Source organism: Oncorhynchus mykiss, chromosome 10 (genome assembly GCF_057628025.1).
Source record: "Oncorhynchus mykiss isolate SJ-2025 chromosome 10, ASM5762802v1, whole genome shotgun sequence".
Taxonomy (NCBI): domain Eukaryota; kingdom Metazoa; phylum Chordata; class Actinopteri; order Salmoniformes; family Salmonidae; genus Oncorhynchus; species Oncorhynchus mykiss.
Window position 1 is genome coordinate 24,381,782 of NC_143031.1, and position 22,555 is coordinate 24,404,336.

Sequence of the window (22,555 nt, forward strand, 5' to 3'; positions counted from 1 at the left end):
GTGAAATGGAAACATCTATAAGCAACAATTGATCAGCCGCGAAGTGGTAGGCCACACAAGCTCACAGAATGGGAATGCAGAGTGCTGAAGCGCATAACGTATAAAAATGATCTGTCTTCGGTTGCAACACTCACTACCGAGTTCCAAACTGCCTCTGGAAACAACGTCAGCACAATAACTGCTCGTCGGGAGCTTAATGAAATGGGTTTTCATGGTCGAGCACCCGCACGCACACAAGCCTAAGATCACCATGCACAATGCCTAGTGTCGGCTGGAGTGGTGTAAAGACCGCTGCCATTGGACTCTGGATTGTCGAATCAAGCTTCACCATCTGGCAGTCTGATGGACGAATCTGGGTTTGGCGGATGCCAGGAGAACGCTACCTGCCCAAATGCATAGTGCCAACTGTAAAGTTTGGTGGATGAGAAATAATGGTCTGGGGCTGTTTTTCATGGTTCGGGCTAGGCCCCTTAGTTCCAATAAAGGGAAATCTTAATGCTCCAGCTTACAATTACATTCTAGATGATTTTGTGATTCCAACTTTGTGGCAACACTTTCCTGTTTCAGCATGACAATGCCCCTGTGCACAAAACAAGGTCCATACAGAAATGGTTTGGCGAGATCGGTGTGGAAGAACTTGACTGGCCTGCACAAAGCCCTGACCTCAACCCCATCGAACACCTTTGTGATGAATTGGAACGGCAACTTCAGTTTCCGACCTCACTAATGCTCTTGTGGCTGAATGGAAGCAAGTCCCCGCAGCAATGTTTCAACATCTAGTGGAAAGCATTCCCAGAAGAGTGGAGGCTGTAATAGCAGCTAAAGGGGGACCAACTCTATATTAATGCCCATGATTTTGAGATGTTCAATGATCAGGTGTCCACATACTATCTTAGTTAGATAAGTATTAAACCCACTGCGTCAATACATGTTAAAATCACCTTTGGAAGTGATTACAGCTGAGTTTTTTTGGGTAAGAGCTTTGCACACCTGGAAAGTTCAATATTTGCCTTTAAAAAATATATATATTATTTTTAAGCTTTGTCAAGTTGGTTGTTGATCATTGCTAGACCATTTCCAAGTCTTGCCAGAGATTTTCAAGATGATTTAAGTCACTTTAAATAGGCCACTCAGGAACATTCAAAGTCCTCTTGGTAAGCAACTCCAGTGTATATTTGACCTTCATTTTTTAAATTTGTCTTCCAGCGTCTGTTGGAAAGCAGACTGAAATAGGTTTTCCTCTAGGATCTTGCCTGTGCTTAGCTCTATTCCATTTATTTTTAGCCTAAAAAAACTCCCTCGGCGTTGCTGATGACGAGCATATCCATAACACGATGCAGCCACCACCATGCTTGAAAATATGAAGAGTGGTACTCACTGATGTGTTGTGTTGGATTTTCCCCAAACATAATGCTTTGTATTCAGGACAAAAAGTTAATTTCTTCCCCACATGTTTTGCAGTATTACTTTAGTGCCTTATTGCAAACAGAATGCATGTTTTGGAATATTTTTATTCTGTAAAACTTCCTTCTTTTCACTCTGTCATTTAGGTTAGTATTGTGGAGTACTACAATGTTGTTGATCCAGCCTCAGATTTCTCCCATCACAGCCATTAAACTCTGTAACTGTTTTAAAGTCACCATTGGCCTCATGGTGAAATCCCTGAGCGGTTTCCTTTCTCTCCGGCAACTGAGTTAGGAAGGATGCCTGTATCTTTGTGTCTGTTTATTTTTACCCCTCTACCATCTGTTAAGCAAATGTTTACTCCTGAACTAATTTAGGCTTGCCATAACGAAGGGGTTGAATACTTATTGAGTAAAGACATTTCAGCTTTTAATTTTTCATTTGTAAAAAATTCTCACAAAAAAATCAGCTTTGACATTGTGGGCTATTGTGTGTAGATCAGTGGCACAAAATCTCAATTCAATCAATTTTACATTTCTGAAGGCACTGTAGTAGTGAATTATATAGTGAAAATAGGGCTATTTGGGACATCCTGGGATGAAGAAACACGGATGACTCGGCTGCTTTTAGAAATGCATGGAGATGTCTGCTTGCCAATCAAAGCAGCCTGTCAGGTAACATGGTTTCTCACTGTTTATCAAAGCAGGCCTGTACCCAACCAATGTTAGATTTGTTGTTGAGAAACCTGTCAACATACACAGATACTATCTAGCGCATCATAAATTACATGAACAAGGTCAATGTGTCAATATTGGTAACATAACAACAATATATGTATCAAACATATCTAATTCGGACAGGTTTGACACCATCTCAGTCATGGTTAAGTCGGGTCTGGATGCATTTCCAGAGGTATATGTAAACAGACCACCCATGTTGACTCCGTTTCCCTTTCTTATCTACTGTAGACACAAGAGTGAGTGGAGGGAGGTGTTCTCACTTTCCATACCACTCTTCTCACTACCTCTCATGTTGCATCATTGCGCTGTGCCAAGGAGTGCAGGCTTCTCTACACTTCTACATATCAAACCGTCAGGGACACGAGAGTTAACGCTTCGCCTCCCTCGTATTTATTGCCAAAGGAACAGGGAACGGGGAGAGATCTCAGAAGGCAAGACCAGATAAAGTATCTATCAGAGACTATTCTTATGGCCCTCCAGAAGAAACACATTGTAGTCTGTGTTAAGTAATACCACAGGCCTCCAGTTAGGATGACAGCTCTTTAGCATAATCACTTGAGGAGCTTCTCAGTGAAGCCACTGCCTGTGTCCGAATACCCGTACTTGCGTTCTAAATAGTAGGCATTTTGGGTATGCAAAAAATGATAGTGTGAAATTTTGAGTATGCTTCAAATGCCAGGATGTCATACTAATTTCAGCTTATCATCTAGTAGAATTCGCTGCACACTATTGAGGATAAGAATCGTCTTTTGAGACGTGTGTTTGACAACAGCTGATAATCAGCAGAGGGGACAAGCTGCACCAAAATTAACGAATGACGGGAATCAACGTAATTGAGCGTTAAGACTACGCATTCTTAGTAGGATGAGCCTATTATGCTGATATGTGTTGTTTAATAGTCTGTAGTACGATTAGTAGACAGTATGCAGTTTAAGTAAGTAGTAGGCAAGCAAGATTTCGGACACTGCCACTGTTTCACCTCCTCGGCTTGCTCTTTAAAATGTATTCTGACCTTTTAAAAAGGGGCCACTTCACTGCTCGGCTTTTTACTAGCTTCTTTGCAGCTGCTACTCCTACACGGACCGCTCCTAGCGCTTCCTTTATTGGGCTGATTGTAGGCCAGATCACCTCTGGTACGCTTAAAAGTAGAATGAGTTATCAAAGAGGAGCAGACTGCGTGTCCTCAGGACGGAGGGAAGAGAAAGACGGAGCGGTTCAATGACAGTGTCCTGAAACAAGTAGGCATGAAGAAAAGAGAATCAAACGTCTGGCACAGTCAAATCGTTCTACATTTTAAGACGTACTACGACATCACAGCCTCTGTTTGAGGTCTAGTAAAATCTTTCCGGGAAAGACGGGCTCTAAGCAGTCCTCTTAAAACAGCTGGAGGGGCTTCTCAAAGGGCTCCGCTAGGGATGTGTCCTGGTTATGTGTGCTACACTAGCCTGCTATGCGGTAGTAATATATCGCTGCTCATTCAAATCAAGCAATACAATAAAGCATCTGTCTCTGCAACCCTCAATCATTGGTGGCCCCTGGATGTCTGCTAACCCCATTACTTGGCTGTGACTGCTGCACCAGACGGTCAATATGTCTACTGATGAGCTATCGCCAGCCCATGGTTCGGACCTCCTCCTCCTTCTCCCTTTCTTTCTCTTGCCTTGTGTCGCAGGTCACCTGAGGCACTAGCGTCCTTGCTGACATCAGCAGCTAACATCAGCAGACGTGACAATGGGCTACTGATAATACCACTGCACCACAACCTCTGCAAAGCCTATTCTGGTTGACAGTACATATGAGAGAATCCCCACTGGAACCAGTGTCTGCACTGTAGAAGTAAAATGCCCACAGTTATATCATGCTTTTTAGTCAAGGAGGCTTGATATGGGTTTGATAAGAGTCAAAATCAGTGCTGTAGTGGAGGGTAAACACACATTAAGATTGCAAATAATCCTGCAGCAACAGGAAACGTGAATTATTATGTGGATTATAATTATCTGACATTTTTGTAGGGGCTGTTCCATTTTTCGTTAGGGCAAATCAAGTCTGAAATTTAAGAGAGTACATTAGGCGTAAAATGTTTTTGCAAAGTGTTTACCCACCTTTTGCGAAAACAATTATTGAAAGCATTACTTTACTCACTGTGAATGGTGATCAGCGTTTAAACTATTTTTTAACACTACATAACTGGTAAAAATAAACATCTTTAGTGGAGTACATTATCTGAGGAAAGATACAGACATGGTCAGCTGCAAGGAAGAACTGAGATTTGGAAGGCAAAGCCCCTCCAATTCGTTCATGATGACCGTCTGATGACCGTCTCAAGCTAATATTTTTTCATGTTCAGAGCTTTCTCTGTGCACTTCTGTATCAGTTCTGACTCACATTTCGATGTAATTAATTAAGATATGACCCTCTGGATAAACACTACATGACCAAAACTATGTGGACACCTGCTTCTCGAACATCTCATTCCAAAAACATGAGCATTAATATAGAGTTGGTCCCCCCTTTTCTGCTATAACAGCCTCCAATCTTCTGGGAAGGCTTTCCACTAGATGTTAGAACATTGCTGCGTGGACTTGCTTCCATTCAGCCACAACAACATTAGTAAGGTCGGGCACTGTTGTTGGGCAAATAGGCCTGGCTCCTAGTCGGCGTTCCAATTCATCCCAAAGGTGTTCAATGGGGTTGAGGTCAGGGCTCTGTGCATGCCAGTCATGTTCTTCCACACCGATCTCGACAAACCATTTCTGTATGGACCTCAATACTCTTGCCACAAAGATGGAAGCACAGAATCGTCTAGAACGTCATTATATGCTGTAGCGTTAAGATATCCCTTCACTGGCACTAAGGGGCCTAGCCCGAACCATGAACAACAGCCCCAAACCATTATTCCTCCTCCACCAAACTGTACAGTTCTCACTATGCATCTTGGCAAGTAGCGTTATTCTGGCATCTCACAAACACACATTTCTCCGACGGATTGCGCGTCATGATCTTAGGCTTGTGTGTGGCTGCTCAGCCATGGAAACCCTTTTCATGAAGCTCCAGATGAACAGTACTTGTGCTGACATTGCTTCCAGAGGCAGTTTGGAACTCTGTAGAGTGTCACAACCGAGAACAGACAATTTTTACCCGCTACGCGCTTCAGAACTCAGAGGTCCCGTTCTGTGAGATTGCTGAGCCGTTGTTGCTCCTAGAAGTTTCCATTTCACAATAACAGCACTTACAGTTGAACGGTGCTGTTCTAGCAGGACAGACATTTGATTTACAGACTTTTTGGAAAGGTGACATCCTATGACGGTGCCACGTTGAAAGTCACTGAGCTCTTCAGTAAGGCCATTCTACTGCCAAAGGAGATTGCATGGCGGTGTGCTCAGTTTTATATACCTGTCAGAAACGGGTGTGGCTGAAATTTGAAGGGGTGTCCACACACTTTTCTATATACAGTGCCTTCAGAAAGTATTCAGACATTACTTTTTCCACATTTTTGTTACGTTACAGCCTTATTCAAACATTTTTTTTATTAAACACACACAATACCCCATAATGACAAAGCAAAAACAGGTTTTTAGAAATGTTTGCTAATTAAAAAATAAAAATGAAATAACACATTTACGTAAGTATTAAGACCCTTTAATTAGTACTTTGTTGAATTATCTTTGGCAACGATTACAGCATCAAGTATTCTTGGGTATGACGCTACAAGCTTGGTACACCTGTATTTGGGGAATTTCTCCCATTCTTCTCTGCAGATCCTCTCAAGCTCTGTCCGGTTGGATTGGGAGCGTTGCTGCACAGCTATTTCCAGGTCTCTCCAGAGATGTTCGATTGGGTTCAAGTCCTGCCTTTGGCTGGGCCACTCAAGGACATTAAGAGACTTGTCCCAAAGCCACTAATGAGTTGTCTTGGCTGTGTGCTTAGTGTCGTTGTCCTGTTGGAAGGTGAACCTTTGCCACATTTTGAGGTCCTGAGCGCACTGGAGCAGGTTTTCATCAAGAATCTCCCTGTACTTTGCTCCGTTCATCTTTGCCTCGATCCTGACTAGTCTTCCAGTTGCTGGCGCTGGTGGTGGCAGCATGATGCTACATACAATACCCATGATGACAAAGCGAAAACAGGTTTTTACACTTTAAAAAAAAACTGCAATATTACTTTTACATAAGTATTCAGACCCTTTACTCAGTACTTTGTTGAATAACCTTTTGCAGAGATTACAGCCTTGAGTCTTCTTGGGTATGATGCTACAATCTTGGCACACCTGAATTTGGGGAGGTTCTCCCATCCTTCTCTGCAGATTCTCTCAAGCTCTGTCAGGTTGGACGAGGAGTGTCACTGCACGGCTATTTTCAGAGTGTTCAATCAGGTTCAAGTCCAGGCACTGGCTGGGCCACTCAAGGACATTTCCTCCAGAAGTGACGCTTGGCATTCAGGCCAAAGAGTTCAATCTTGGTTTCATCAGACCAGAGAATCTTGTTTCTCATGGTCAGTCTTTAGGTGCCTTTTCGCAAACTCCAAGCGGAATGTCATGAGACTTTTACTTAGGAGTGGCTTCCGTCTGGCCACTCTACCATAAAGGCCTGATAGGTGGAGTGCTACAGAGATGGTTGTCCTTATGGAAGGTGCTCCCATCTCCACAGAGGAACTATGGTGCTCTGTCAGTGTGACCATCGGGGGTCTTGTTCACCTCCCTGACCAAGGCCCTTCTCCTCGATTGCTCAGTTTGGCCGGGCGGCCAGCCCTAGGAAGAGTGTTGGAGGTTCCAGACTTCTTCCATTTAAGAATGATGGAGGCCACTGTGTTCTTGAGGATCTTCAATGCTGCAGACATTTTTTTTGGTACCTTTACCCAGATCTGTGCCTTCCTGTCTCGGAGCTCGGACAATTCCTTCGACCTCGAGGCTTGGTTTTTGCTTTGACATGAACTGTCAACTGTGGGACCTTATTTAGACAGGTGTGTGCCTTTCCAAATAATGTCCAATCAATTGAATTGACCAATTAAGTTGTAGAAACATCTTAAGGATGATCAATGGAAACAGGATGCCAGTGAGCTCAATTTTGAGTCTCATAGCAAAGGGTCTGAATACTTATGTAAATAAGATATTTCTGTTTTTTAGTTTTAATACATGTGCAAAACATTTTAAAAACTGGTTTTCGTTTTGTCATTATGGGGTATTGTGTGTAGATTGCTGAGAAGAAAAATATATTTTAGAATAAGGCTGTAACGTAACAAAATGTAGAAAAAGTCAAGGGGTCTGAATACTTTCCGACAGCACTGTATAGTCCATTCTTATTCTGTTAGTGGGTGGTTACAGCAATCACTACAGAATGACATTTGCTTTGGCCACAGATTATATTAATCATAAACTTCCCAACATTCTATATTTAAATTAAATTGACATCAATGATCTTGCTTAATTGACATCAATGATCAGAGAATGTCCATTCAAATCAAGGTGTAAATACAACAAAAATGTAAGAATCAATCCTTCTGTTGATGCGCACACACACACCAAGCTTCATTGTTGTAGGACGTAGGTGATTCAGGCCTAGCTAGCTGATTACCTTCCCCAGCCTGCTTTATGAGTTTCATCTCCTTGGAGCCATCATGGAGCGCAAACATTGCCTCAAATAACAATATACCTCTACATAAAAAAGACGTATTGGGTGCATTTCTGTGTTTGCATGTTGCTAAGCCTAATAAATTCAGCGGGATGCGCTCAATGAGCGGTGTATCACACAACTGCAGTTGTTGTTTCCCCCCATTGTAATGCAATTGACCTTTAGTGAATTAGCCCATCCTCTGCCGGCGAGCCATCCCTCTCTGTCCCTGCATTATGCTGCTGGAAAGAATCAAGAGAAATTGACAACTCTATCTTGCAAGTGCTTGTGCAGGCAAGGGCAATTCATTTGTTCAATCCCAAAATCAGTTTACCAGATGGTGTTATGCAATTTAAGTATTGACAAAAGCGTTTTTGTTGTTGTCGTTTTTATGTTTGGAGGGGGGTGAAATGAATTGGTTGCCGTCTCTGTTTATAGCTTTTCATCAATTAACAGGCGGTGGCACCTCGGTCTCCTAATTCATTTCCGTTTTATTAGCGGGGGTACATTTTATTAATGGCTTTTTCTGTCTCCCAAACGCTGCTTTACGAGTGTCTATTTACGTTGCTGGGTTGAGCTGACTGTAATTCTCTGACATCTCGTTTTGGTACATCATTAGTCATATACTGTATTTAAGCTGAGAGAGAAAGGGAGCGAAGAAGTAAGTGGAGGGAGGGAAGGAGAGCAAGGGATGGAGAAAGAGAGGGGAGAGTAGGAGAGAGAGGGAGCCAGAGAGAATGCTAGAGAGTTGTATGAAGAGCAGGAAAGATAGAGGTAGGGAGTATTCTAGATGACTGAGTGTCTTGGTATCTGTGGATTTTTCCAAACAGGAGTGGGTCCGCATTAGAGATGACATTAGAGATGACAATAACTACTGTTGCCCCTGACTACCAAAAGGACAACGGCCTGCCCTTAGGACAGGGCCAGCACAAAACGCTGCATGTCAAGCGGAAAAGCTCTTGCTTTGCCTTTCTGACTGACATAAAGATAGAGAAGGAGATGGAGGGAACGAATAAGGGAACAGAAGAAATGGAGGGAAACAATACAAAGAGGGAGGGCAAGAATAAGGGAAGCTGAAAGAAAGATTTGGTAGGAATAATGCTTTGCGAATAGGACCAAAAAGAATGTGCGATAAAGGGAGGGATAAAGTAGATGGGAAAGGGTAAAAATGGAGACGTACAGATAGAACGAGAGTGAGCTTTGGCCTTTAATCACATTTGCAAAAGCTTTTTAAAAGCAAAAATAAATAAAAATAATGGCAAAATATCGATAAACATACATTTCGGAGCTGTGTTTAGAGGGCATTTTTATTTATTTATTAATGACATCTGTCCCTCGTGCGGATGGTAGTGAGCAAGGTCCTTCCATATAGCCATTTATTTGCTGTGTAAATGGCAATTTAGTAATATCTAAATGTCACCTCCTGAAGCCGCTGAGCACCTTAGTCTTGAGTTGAGGCTATAATAGATTTTCTATAAAAGTGCAGTATACCCCCATTCCAGTCTCCTTATAGCCAGTTTATCAAAAATGTATTACATTTCTAAGTGGCATCTACCCCGCGGGGGCTTTGATAGATTTGCTTGCCGCTACTGCACCTGATCTATACGCATCTGCGCTTGTGGAGAAATATAATCAGCCGGCAGAGCGCATAACGTCCATAAGAGACTGTTCCTTCACATCTAAATACACAGGAATAATGTTAAAAGTTAAAAGCAAAAAGACGACCTGGGAAAGATACCAGTAAATGGGGTTTATCTTTCTAATTATGATGAGTCGGCCATGTTGAGGTCCACTTTATTAAGTGCAACAACATAGGAACAATGTGTCATCATTATTTACAGTGCAGTATGTCTACAGCATGTGCAAGTTAAGTTTGTCACTGCGTTCCTGCATAAGTAAACTTTATTCTCAGTAAGTGTTCAGTGCATTAACGTCTATAATCGTGCAGGAATGCTGCACTGCGGCTGACCCATTGCTTCCAACTCATTGGGGTGTGTCACCGGACAACGGGACCAGGAAGATTTGAATTCACTGGCAATTTAATAAACATCTTTTGGGTGCATAATCCATTAGGGCGTCCATCCACTGTGCTCAGAATGACAGAAATCACATTTAGATTATGGTAATTAATCAGAATATGTAACTCCTCATTTTCAAACAATTGCCAAAATGTCATTCGCGGGAAAACTCTATCCTAAACAGCGCACCTGATGACTGTGGTTCCATATGTGACAGAAATGAAAATCTCAGTTAGAAACTTACACTGAACAAAAATCGCAGCTTGCAACAATTTCAACAATTTCCAGTTACAGTTCGTGTAAGGAAATCAGTCAATTTAAATAAATGAATTAGGCCCTAATCTATGGATTTCACATGAATGGGCAGAAGAACACAGCCATTGTTGGGCTTGGGCCCACCCACTTGGGAGCCAGGCCCAGCCAATCGGAATGAGTTTTTCCCTCAAAAGGGCTTTATTACAGACAGAAATACCCCTAAGTTTCATCCTCTGTCCGGATGGCTGGTCTCAGACAATCCTGCAGGTGATGAAGCTGGATGTGAAGATCCTGGGCTGGCGTGGTTACACGTGGTCTGTGGTTGCGAGGTCGGTTGGGCGTACTGCCAAATTCTCTAAAACAACGTTGGAGGCGGCATATGGTAGAGAAATTAACACTAAATTCTCTGGAAGACATTCCTGCAGTCAGCATGCCAATTGCAAGCTTCCTCAAAACTTAAGACATCTGTGGCAATGTATTGAGTGACAAAACTGCACATTTCAAAGTGGCCTTTTATTGTCCTCAGCACAAGGTGCATCTGTGTAATGATCATGCTGTTTAATCAGCTTCTTGATATGCCACACCTGTTGGGTGGATGGATTATTTTGACAGAGGAGAAATGCTCACTAATTGGGGTGTAAACAAATTTGTGCATAACATTTGAGCAAAACAAGCTTTTTGTGTATGGAACATTTCAGGGATATTTTATTTCAGCTCATGAAACATGGGACCAACACTTTACATGTTGTGTTTATATTTTTGTTCAGTTTACATAAAGCAGACAAATAAAAACAGTAGAATATTAGATAAATTCAGGTTCTTTCAATTGCATTCATCCTCCCTTTCGATATGTCTTGAACTACTCTTTTTATCAATTCCCCATTATATACGTTTACTACTAGTGACATACAGTATCAGTCAAAAGTTTGGATACGCCTACTCATTCAAGGGTTTTTCTTTATTTTTACTATTTTCTACATTGTAGAATAATAGTGAAGACATCAAAACTATGAAATAACACATATGGAATCATCTAGTAACCAAAACAGTGTTAAACAAAGCAAAATATATTTCAGATTTTAGATTCTTCAAAGTATCCACCGTTTGAACAATAAAATACCTCATATTATTTTATTGCGATACTAGATTACATGAGTCTGACAAAGCAGGTAACAGCCTACTTAGACACACCCACTTGTTTGGTGTGAGTAGAAGGTGTAACTAATCAGCATCGTCATTAGGCCTTTGGTCTTTCACTTAATCCAATCAGATGGCATAATCGAGCACAATGCCTGTTTTTTCCAGGTCTAGGTTTGTTCCAACCGTGCGGAGAAAGGTCTGTCAGAGACTTTGATTGTATTTCTAGTTCATGGCTGCTCTGCTCAAACACCAGTTGTAAATTGTTGTTTTGTTTATGCACAATCAGGAGATTTGAAATTGCAATGCCAAAAATGGCCTTCAGCAACTGTTTCTGACAATGAGTGTCATTATGAACAAAGAGAGACAATCGTGCATTTACTAACCGTTGCAAATGGCTTTATGTGGCACTAAGTTGAAAATCTAATACAATCAAATGGTTATAGTTAGTCCACAATAGTATGGCAACCGAGATGCCATAATAGAGTTGACTAATGATTTGTGACATCATCGTCTTGTCATGCACATATTAGCGATTGGACTGAGAAAGGAAATACAGTTGGCGATAGTGACAGGTCACATCCATGTCCATTACTCACTTAACAGAATGTTTCAACATCAATTATAGATCAACTGGCAGCCTGCAAATACTAGGGCTCGTTGTCAAAAAGCGTCTCAGAGTAGAAGTGCTGATCTAGGATCAGGTCTCCCTCCCTGTCCATGTAGTCTTATTCATTTTTACCTCAAAGGCAAAACTAATCATAGATCAGCACTCTTACTCTGAGACAGTCAGTACATGTGGTCCCAGATCTAGAGGACTCATTGGTATCTTGTCAGTGTTTCTCCAAGACAAAAAACAATTAAGGTCTGTTTTGTTTGGGGGGCTTAAAAGTAAGCCTAAGCAGTAGTAAGGAGAAACATTGAATCTGCAGTAACTGGTGAGCTAAGGTAGCAGGAATTGCAACAGAAAAATAAAATCTATTGCCTGTTCATTGCATCAGGTACAACATGATACAAGAAAGGCAGGGGAGAGATCAGAGCTAAATATATCCATGTACCTCCTTTCTGTATAATAGCCATAATAGCCATTTTTCCAAGAATAACCACTGTTCCATGCGCTCCACACTTGAGCACATGGAAACAGATAGCATTTTAATTTGTTAATGTTAATATAGGCTATTGTGTTTTTGAATTGTTTTTGTATTCTAATGTTACTCAAGACCTTCATAAACACAACCATAATATTTGTTTTACGATAGCATACTGTATATGAAATGTGTTTATTATTTATTCATCTCTGAAGCTGGAGACTCTCACCTCTCTCACTAGCTTTAAGCACCAGCTGTCAGAGCAGATCACAGATCACGGCACCTGTACATAGCACATCTGTAAATAGCCCATCCAATCTACCTCATCCCCATACTGTATTTATTTATCTTGCTCCTTTGCCCCCCAGTATCTCAACTTGCACATTCATCCTCTGCACATCCTACCATTCCAGTGTTTAATTGCTATATTGTAATTAATTTACCACCATGGCCTATTTATTGTCTTACCTCTCTTATCCTACCTCTTTTGCACATGCTGTATATAGATTTTCGTACTGTATTATTGATTGTATGTTTGTTTATTCCATGTGTAACTCTGTGTTGTTGTATGTGTCGAACTGCTTTGCTTTACCTTGGCCAGGTCGCAGTTGCAAATGAGAACTTGTTCTCAACTAGCCTACCTGGTTAAATAAAGGTGAAATTAAAAATAAAATAAATGATTAGACTGTTAGAATATTGGAGTCAAAAATACTTGTTTTGGCTTGAAGGGGGGTCCCAAGAAGCCAGGCTTTTCTAGTGTTAATTACCCTGATCCTGGCACTTTGTTGTAAATGTGGATGCTATATACAGTTGAAGTCGGAAGTTTACATACTGTACACTTAGGTTGGAGTCATTAAAACTTATTTTTCAACCACTCCACAAATTTCTTGTTAACAAACTATAGTTTTGGCAAGTCGGTTATCTACTATGTGCATGACAGAAGTAATTTTTCCAACAATTGTTTACAGACAGATTATTTCACTTATGTATCACAGTGGGTCAGAAGTTTACATACACTAAGTTGACTGTGCCTTTAAACAGATTGGAAAATTCCAGAAAATGATGTCATGGCTTTAGAAGCTTCTGATAGGCTAATTGACATAATTTGAGTCAATTAGAGGTATACCTGTGGATGCATTTCAAGGCCTACCTTCAAACTCAGTGCCTCTTTACTTGACATCATGGGAAAATCAAAAGAAATCAGCCAAGACCTCAGAAACATATTTGTAGACCTCCACAAGTCTGGTTCATCCTTGGGAGCAATTTCCAAACGTCTGAAGGTACCACGTTCATCTGTACAAACACCATGGGACCACGCAGCCATCATACCACTCAGGAAGGAGACACATTCTGTCTCCTAGAGATGAATGTACTTTGGTGCGAAAAGTGCAAATCAATCCCAGAACAACAGCAAAGGACCTTGTGAAGATGCTGGAGGAAACAGGTACAAAATTATCTATATCGACAATAAAACGAGTCCTATATCGACATAACCTGAAAGGCCGCTCAGCAAGGAAGAAGCCACTGCTCCAAATCCGCCATAAAAAAGACAGACTACGGTTTGCAACTGCACACGGGGACAAATGTCATACTTTTTGGAGAAATGTCCTCTGGTCTGATGAAACAAAAATATAACTGTTTGGCCATAATGACCATCGTTATGTTTGGAGGAAAAAGGGGGAGACTTAAAAGCCGAAGAGCACCATCCCAACCGTGAAGCACGGGGTGGCAGCATCATGTTGTGGGGGTGCTTTGCTGCAGGAGGGACTAGTGAACTTCACAAAATAGATGGCAACATGAGGTAGGAAAATTATGTGGATATATTGAAGCAACATCTCAAGACATCAGTCAGGAAGTTAAAGCTTGGTCGCAAATGGGTCTTCCAAATGGACAATGACCCCAAGCAAACTTCCAAAGTTGTGGAAAAATGGCTTAAAGACAACAAAGTCCAGGTATTGGAGTGGCCATCACAAAGCCCTGACCTCAATCACAAAGCCCTGACCTATCCTATAGAAAATGTGTGGGCAGAACTGAAAAAGAGCGTGCGAGCAAGGAGGCCTACAAACCTGACTCAGTTACACCAGCTCTGTCAGGAGGAATGGGCCAAAATTCACACAACTTATTGTGGGAAGCTTGTGGAAGGCTACCTGAAACGTTTGACCCAAGTTAAACAATTTAAAGGAAATGCTACCAAATACTAATTGAGTGTATGTAAACTTCTGACCCACTGGGAATGTGATGAAAGAAATCATTCTCTCTACTATTATTCTGACATTTCACATTCTTAAAATAAAGTGATCCAAACTGACCCAAGACAGGGAATTTTTTACTAGGATTAAATGTCAGGAATTGTGAAAAACTGTTTAAATGTATTTAGCTAAGGTGTATGTAAACTTCCGACTTCAACTGTATGTCCACTATTATTTTTTCGATCTCAGTCTCAATTTTATGTAAATTGTTTGGAAAAAGAATCCTGACTGATTAGGCCTGTTTTTGCCTTGGTCTATGCATGACTGACACCTGTTTGGAATGTTGGGACGTGCTGAGCCAGGAGCGTCTGTCTGTGCCTAAGGCCTGCGATTCTGATAACACCATTATGTCTGCATTTGTCATATTTCCTAAATCATGTCCATTTTCGGGGTTAGACTTCTGACATGATTATGTACCAGACCAAGACATGCTCTATTTTTTAATCAGACTTGGTAGAGATTGCATGGTATCTACCAGTCCAGGATTTGGTTGCACACTTCCAGAGATCAACAATAAAAACATAACAATATGTCTCAATCTTATCAGGACTGGCAGACAGCAAATATTTATATTTTCCTCACACACTAGGGGGTTGTCAGGTCATACATTACCATGGGTAGAGGGTGGTGGTAATGGTACCTGTAGAATAAACATGCTTACATACGCACACACTCACAGTGTGGATGTTGTAAGTGGTGGTGTTTGTGGTGTGGTGGGTAACGCATATGCACACAAACAATGCACGCACAACCAGCACGCGCACACACAAACACAGGGAGGTGGTGGGAGGTTATACTGTACCTGCAGTGGCTTCAGGGAGAGAGATGGTGGTGGTGGGAATTGTGGTGGTAGCTGTAGTGGGTATAGGGGTAGTGGTGGGGGCATCTGGATGAAGAAAACAAATACATGACAGACAGAAACTAATGAGTAAACCATGAAAACAAAATACACAACGAAACAGACCTGGGTTAAAATACCACTTGAAATCTTTCAAATACTTTGAGCGTTTGTGCTTGGCCGCCTAGAGTGCCAGATTGTCAGGGTTGAGCTTTGAGACTGTTGTATTGGCATGAAGTCAGGCCAGCTTAATCAAGCACAGATAAAGTATTAGAAATTATTTAAAATAGTATTTGGACCTGGATTTGCAGTGAAATAAGGCAATTGTGATGAGGACATTATTGATACCGGTGATAGTGTATATGTGTGCCTCTAAGCCTGTCATAAACTAAGTTATATAAAACATTTATTAAGTTTAGGTATTCATTCAAAGTAGTTAAGAAGCCGTAACTCACGGTTTAGCCCTTTCTCATTGCGAGGCTACAGTATGTTAAGAGGCAATCGCATTGCCCCTATTGGACAAGTAATTGCCATGTACAATACCAGTCAAAAGTTTGGACACACCTACTCATTCAAGTTTTTATTTTTATTTTTTATTTTTTACAATTTTCAACATTGTAGAATAATAGTGAAGACATCAAAACGATTAAATAACACATATGGAATCATGTAGTAACCAAAAAAGTGCTGAACAAATCTAAATATATTTTATATTTGAGATTCTTTAAAGTAGCCACCCTTTGACTTGATGACAGCTTTGCACACTCTTGGCATTCTCTCAACCAGCTTCATGAGATAGTCACCTGGAATGCATTTAAATTAACAGGTGTGCCTTGTTAAAAGTTAATTTGTGGGCTTTCTTTCCTTTTAATGAGTTTGAAACAATCAGTTGTGTTGTGACAAGGTAGGGGTGGTATACAGAAGATAGCCCTATTTGGTAAAATACCAAGTCCATATTTGGGCAAGAACAGCTCAAATAAGCAAAGCGAAACGACAGTCCATCATTACTTTAAGACATTAAGGTCAGTCGCAAAAACCATCAAGCACTATGATGAAACTGGCTCTCATGAGGACCACCACTGGAAAAGAAGACCCAGAGTTAACACTGCTGCAGTTCATTAGAAATACAAGCCTCAGAAATTGCAGCCCAAATAAATGCTTCACAGAGTTCAAGTAATGGACACTATCATTTGTTTTTCAACAGGACAATGACCCAACACACCTCCAGGCTGTGTAAGGGCTATTTGACCAAGAAGGAGAGTGATGGAGTGCTGCATCAGATGACCTGGCCTCCACAATCACCCGACCTCAACCCAATTGAGATGGTTTGGGATGAGTTGGACCGCAGAGTGAAGGAAAATTAGCCAACAAGTGCTCAGCACATGTGGGAACTCCAAGACTGTTGGAAAAGCATTTCAGGTGAAGCTTGTTGAAAGAATGCCAAGGGTGTGCAAAGCTGTCAAGGCAAAGGGAGGCTACTTTGAAGAATCTCAAATATAAAATATATTTGGATTTGTTTAACATTTTTTTGCTTGCTACATGTGTTATTTCATAGTTTTAATGTCTTCACTATTATTCTACAACATAGAAAATAGTAAAAATAAAGAAAAACCTTTGAATGAGTAGGTGAGTCCAAACTTTTGACTGGCACTGTAATAAATACAGCATACAGCGTACAGCATAACTTAAATTCACCATTCTCAAAAAATGCTTGGCTAGTGCATAATCCACTGGAGCTTGGGCTGCGGCATCCAAATGTGTCAATGAATCTCTCCTACGGATATACTGTTGGCATTATATCAGTAAAAAGCCCCATCACAAGTTCAAACAGAAAAAAACTAGAAATCCCAAACTCGATCCTTTAAAAAAACATGATGGACATGATTAGTGATGAAAATGCAATGTCCAACGCCCATGACATCAACAAACAAACAAACAAACACAGTGGCACAACGTGATGTCCAAGGGAGGGAGGGACGTTCGACACACAGACTTTCAGCTCAAGGCAACCCCCCCAGTTGCATTTTACTTTTACTTCATTAGTCGGCTCACCCCCCACCAATAACTGTAGGGGGACATCAAAAGTGACATTCTCTCAGTCGGAGTGGTGGTGCTGCATTAATAAGAACCTGGGGCTGAGGCTTTCAGTCAGGAGAGAGGCTCGAACACTTGGCATGCTGCTCAGATTGCCTGAGAGTGTACCAAAAAACAGTGGGAAGTGTTAAAGGAGTGCAAAGAGCGAGTGATTGGGGCAGCTTTTTTCAGCGATGAGAGAGACAACCACCAAACAGGGTAATGAAATGAGGGGGGAGAGAGAGAAAGAGGGAAATAGAGGGAGGGGGATAGAGGGAGGGGGATAGAGGGAGGGGGATAGATAGAGAGAGAGAGAGAGAGTTGTGCTGAAAGTCGTGAGCAGTGACTTGCGCCCGCCGCCACAACTGTTTGCCGGTCTGTCCCCATCTAGCCAGACAGGTACCACTGTGTTAACATCTGTGTAGGTGGGGGGAAATTTGCAGACAGTCCCCCATCCTACCTACCTCCCTCCCTGCTTTGTTTGTTGTCTGTGTTCCATCAGAACATCACGGCAGGAGGGCCCAGAGACACTTTCCAACAGACTAATGATGAGATGTGGAAGACAGGCAGGCAGGGAGGGACACATCAGAGAGACGGACGTGCGTGGGCAGTGACAGCTTAAACGTTGTCTTCAAACATTCTGTGTTTACCAAGCCTTTTAATATCACTGACAGGATAAGCAAATAATATTTGAAATGACGCATTTTTTGAATAATTTTTTAAACCTTTATTTAACTGGGCAAGTCAGTTAAGAACAAATTCTTATTTACAATTACGGCCTAGGAACAGTGGGTTAACTGCCTTGTTCAGGGGCAGAACCAATTTTTACAGATCTAGCAACCTTTCGGTTATTGGCCCAACGCTCTAACCACTAGGCTATCTACCGCCAATAATGCCAATAATGCATGGCAATAAAATGAAATGAATGCTGCCCATCCCTGCAGGAAAATAATGCTTATAAGAAATCCTGCTACGCCCACTGACGAACCGTCAGACAGACAAAGCATCAATACAGGACTATGATCGAATCCTAATACACTGGCTCTGACGCTCGCTGGATGTGGCAGGCTACCAGGCGAGCTAAATGCCTTCTATGCTTGCTTCGAGGCAAGAAACACTGAACCATGCATGAGAGCATCAGCTGTTCTGGACAACTGTGTGATCACGCTCCCCGTAGCCGATGCGAGTAAAATCTTTAAACAGGTTAACATTCAAAAGGCCGCAGGGCCAGACAGACTTCCAGGACGCTTACTCAGAGCATGTGTTGACCAGCTTGCAAGTATCTTCACTGACATTTTAAACCTCTCCCTGACCCAGTCTGTAATAACTACATGTTTCCAGCAGACCACCATTGTCCTTGTGCCCAAGAACGCCAAGGTAACCTGTCTAAATTACTATTGCCCTGTAGCACTCACATCTGTAGCCATGAAATGCTTTGGAAGACTGGTCATGGCTCACATAAACACCATCATCGCAGACACCTTGGACCCACTCCAATTTGCATAGCGCCCCAATAGAACCACAGAAGACATCATCTCTATTTCACTCCACACTGCCCTTTCCCACCTGAACAAGAGGAACACAGATGTGATAAGGCTGTTCATTGACTAAAGCTCAGCGTTCAACACCATAGTGCCCTCAAAGCTCATCACTAAGCTAAGGACCCTGGAAATGAGTACCTCCTTCTGCAACTGGATCCTGGACATCCTGATGGTTCGCCCCAGGTGATGAGAGTAGGCAACAACACATCCACCATGCTGACCTTCAACACGGGGGCCCCTAAGGGGTGCGTGCTTAGTCCCCTCCTGTATTCCCTGTTCACCCACAACTATATCAGGCGGTGTCAGAGGAAGGCCCTAAAAATCGTAAAAGACCCCAGCCACCCAAGTCATAGACTGTTCTCTCTGCTACCGCATGTCAAGCGGTACCGATTCACCAAGTCTGAAACCAACAGGACCCTGAACAGCTTCTACTCCAAGCCATAAGACTGATAAATAGTTAATTAGTTAACCAAATAGCTACCCGGACTATCTGTATTGACCCTTTTCGCACTAACTTTTTTGACTAATCACATACGCTGCTGCTACTATTCATTATCTGTCAATTTATTCCTAGTTATATGTACATAGAGTATCTACCTCAGTTACCTAGTACCCATCAACTCTGTACTGGTACCCTGTGTATACAGCCAAGTTATCGTTACTTTTATTATTATTTGTTATACTTATCCGTTTCTCTATTTTCTTTCTCTCTGCATTGTTGGGAAGAGCCCGTAAGTAAGCATTGCACTGTTAGCCTACACCTGTAGTCAAAATACATTTGATTCAAGCTTGAAGGTAAAGAAATGAAGAAATGGTGCTTGTATCTGGTTCAATATCTCCATCACTTTCATTGCTTTTGGTTCTGCCTGACAGTTTGTAATACTAGCTGCAACTTGTGTGTCTGAAATGAGCATATGCCAGTGAGCTGTTTTCATAGCTTATGAATGATGTCAAAAGAGATTAGAGGGAAATCTAAGGACCTCTGCTATGACTTCACCTCAAAATTTAAGCATACTTGGTGTTGACTAGGGCTGTGTCTCAAATGGCATCCTATTCCCATTACAGTGCACTATTTTGACCAGTAAGTAGTGCACACAGAAAAAAAGAGGGTTTCATTTGGGATGTAACCAAGGCTATTGAACATTTTCAATTGCCCTTCCAGAGGTAAAAGCTGGGGTAAATAAAACAGGTGTGACTTACAGATGTGACTAGCATGCCAACCCATAACTCTAACCCTAACCATAACCAATTGGGTTCACTGGTGCCATATCCCTTTAGTTTTTCCCGGACTGAAACACACATTCTTTAATTTTACTACGAAGATCAAATCACAATGGGCAGCTATACATCTTTCCAAATGTTTCTTCACGTCAACAACACTCAAAGTCGGCGGCCATCTTGTGGTGTATACAAGGGTCACCTTCCCTCTACTGGAGCCCATCCAGGATACCGTCGGTATATCTGTAGCACTTTCCATCTCCCCAGGGGGGACGACAAGTGGACGAGTTTGCCAGCATATTTCTCCAAGGGAGAGGTACTTAAAGAGATTTGTATGTTTGGCTTGTCAATAAAGTACATTCATGGATCATGGGATGTCAGAGCTTAGTTGTTACCTGTCCCAAACTCCCTGTGATTCATAAGGCGTGCTTTGACAGGGCAGTTGCTTTTACGTCGTTTTTCGGAACAGTGCACCCATGTTGATTATCTTTGCCAAAGGTGAGACAGGAGGGAGCTTGGTGAGTAGTGGCATGATGGGGAGTAGTGGCATGATGTGTTTCTACACTGACTGAAGAAGTCAGCTTGGCGTTAAGAAGAAGAAAGTAGATTGATGAAGTGCCTATAGTTGATCATCTTGTCCATGTAAAGGGGTATATTTAAACTGTACTTTACTTCAGTACATTAGACAAAGAGGAACAGTTGTAATATACACTACCGGTCAATATTTTAGAACACCGACTCATTCAAAGTTTTTAAAGTAAAATAAAAAACTATTTTCTACATTGTAGAATAATAGTGAAGACATCAAAACTATAAAATAACACATATGGAATCATGTAGTAAACAAAAAAGTGTTTAACAAATATATTTAAATTTGAGATTCTTCAAAGTAGCCACCGTTTGCCTTGATGACAGCTTTGCACACTCTTGGCATTCTTTCAACAAGCTTCACCTGGAATGCTGTTTCCACATATGCTGAGCACTTGTTGGCTGCTTTTCATTCACTCATCCCAAACCATCTCAATTGGGTTGAGGTCGGAGGGTTGTGGAGGCGAGGTCATCTGATGCAGCACTCCATCACTCACCTTCTTGGTCAAATAGCCCTTACACAGCCTGGAAGTGTATTGGTCATTGTCCTGTTGAAAAACAAATGATAGTCCCACTAAACCCAAACCAGATGCTGGTTAGATGTGCCTTGAAGTCTAAATAAATCACAGACAGTGTCACCATCAAAGCACCCCCACACCTCCTCCTCCCTGCTTTACGTTGGGAAATACACATGCGGAGATCATCCGTTCACCCACACCGCATCTCACAAAGACATGGCGGTTTGAACCAAAAATCTCCAATTTGGACTCCAGATCAACAGACAAATTTCCACCGGTCGAATGTCCATTGCTCGTGTTTCTTGGCCCAAGCAAGTCTCTTCTTCTTATTGGTGTCCTTTAGCAGTGGTTTCTTTGCAGAAATTAGACCATGAAGGCCTGATTCACACAGCCTTCTCTGAACAGTTGATGTTGAGATGTGTCTGTTACTTGAACTCTGTGAAGCATTTATTTGGGCTGCAATTTCTGAGGCTGGTAACTATAAATAACATATCCTCTGCAGCAGAGGTAACTCTGGGTATTCCATTCCTTTGGTGGTCCTCATGAGCTCAAGTTTCATCATAGCACTTGATGGTTTTTGCGACTGCACTTGAAGAACATTTCAGGGTAGAAATTTTCGGGATTGACTGACCTTCATCTCTTTAAGTAATAATGAACTGTCATTTCTCTTTGCTTATTTGAGCTTTTCTTACTATAACATGGACTTAGTAAAATACTATCTTCTGTTTACCCCCCTACCTTGTCACAACACAACTGATTGGCTCAAATGCATTAAGGAAAGAAATTCCACAAATTAACTTTTAACACATGTCAATTGAAATGCATTCCAGGTGACTACCTCATGAAGCTGGTTGAGAGAATGCCAAGAGTGTGCAAAGCTGTCATCAAGGCAAAGGGTGGCTACTTTGAAGAATCTCAAATATAAAATACGTTTTGATTTGTTTAACACTTTTTTGTTACTGCATGATTCCATGTGTGTTATTTCATAGTTTTGATGTCTTCACTTTCATTCTAGAAAATTATAAAAATAAAGAAAAACCCTTGAATGAGTCGAGGTTCTTAAACTTTTGACTGGTAGTGTACACCGAACAAAAATATAAAAGCAACATGTAAAGTGTTGGTCCCATGTTTCATGAGCTGAAATAAAATATCCCAGAAATGTTCCATATGCACAAAAGCTTATTTCTCTTAAATGTTGTGCACAAATGTATTTACATCCACGTTAGTGAGGATTTCTCATTTGCCAAGATAATCCATCCACCTGACAGATCTGGCATATCAAGAA

At 41.5% G+C, this 22,555-nt stretch overlaps 1 protein-coding gene across 6 annotated transcripts in view; it reads right to left on the minus strand.

Annotated features, from left to right (window-relative positions):
- The window catches only part of LOC110534869 (cell adhesion molecule 1), a 502,342-nt gene that overhangs the window by 39,030 nt on the left and 440,757 nt on the right, over positions 1-22,555 (minus strand). For 3 of the 6 annotated variants that reach the window (XM_036989931.2, XM_036989929.2, XM_036989930.2), the window contains one exon: positions 15,297-15,380. The exons of 2 other annotated variants lie outside the window; for them this stretch is intronic. In XM_036989931.2, the coding sequence (XP_036845826.2) occupies positions 15,297-15,380 (84 nt within the window). Of the gene's footprint in view, positions 1-8,937; positions 10,376-15,296; positions 15,381-22,555 lie in introns of those variants that run through there. One more of the 6 variants, XM_090186181.1, reaches the window with a different exon arrangement.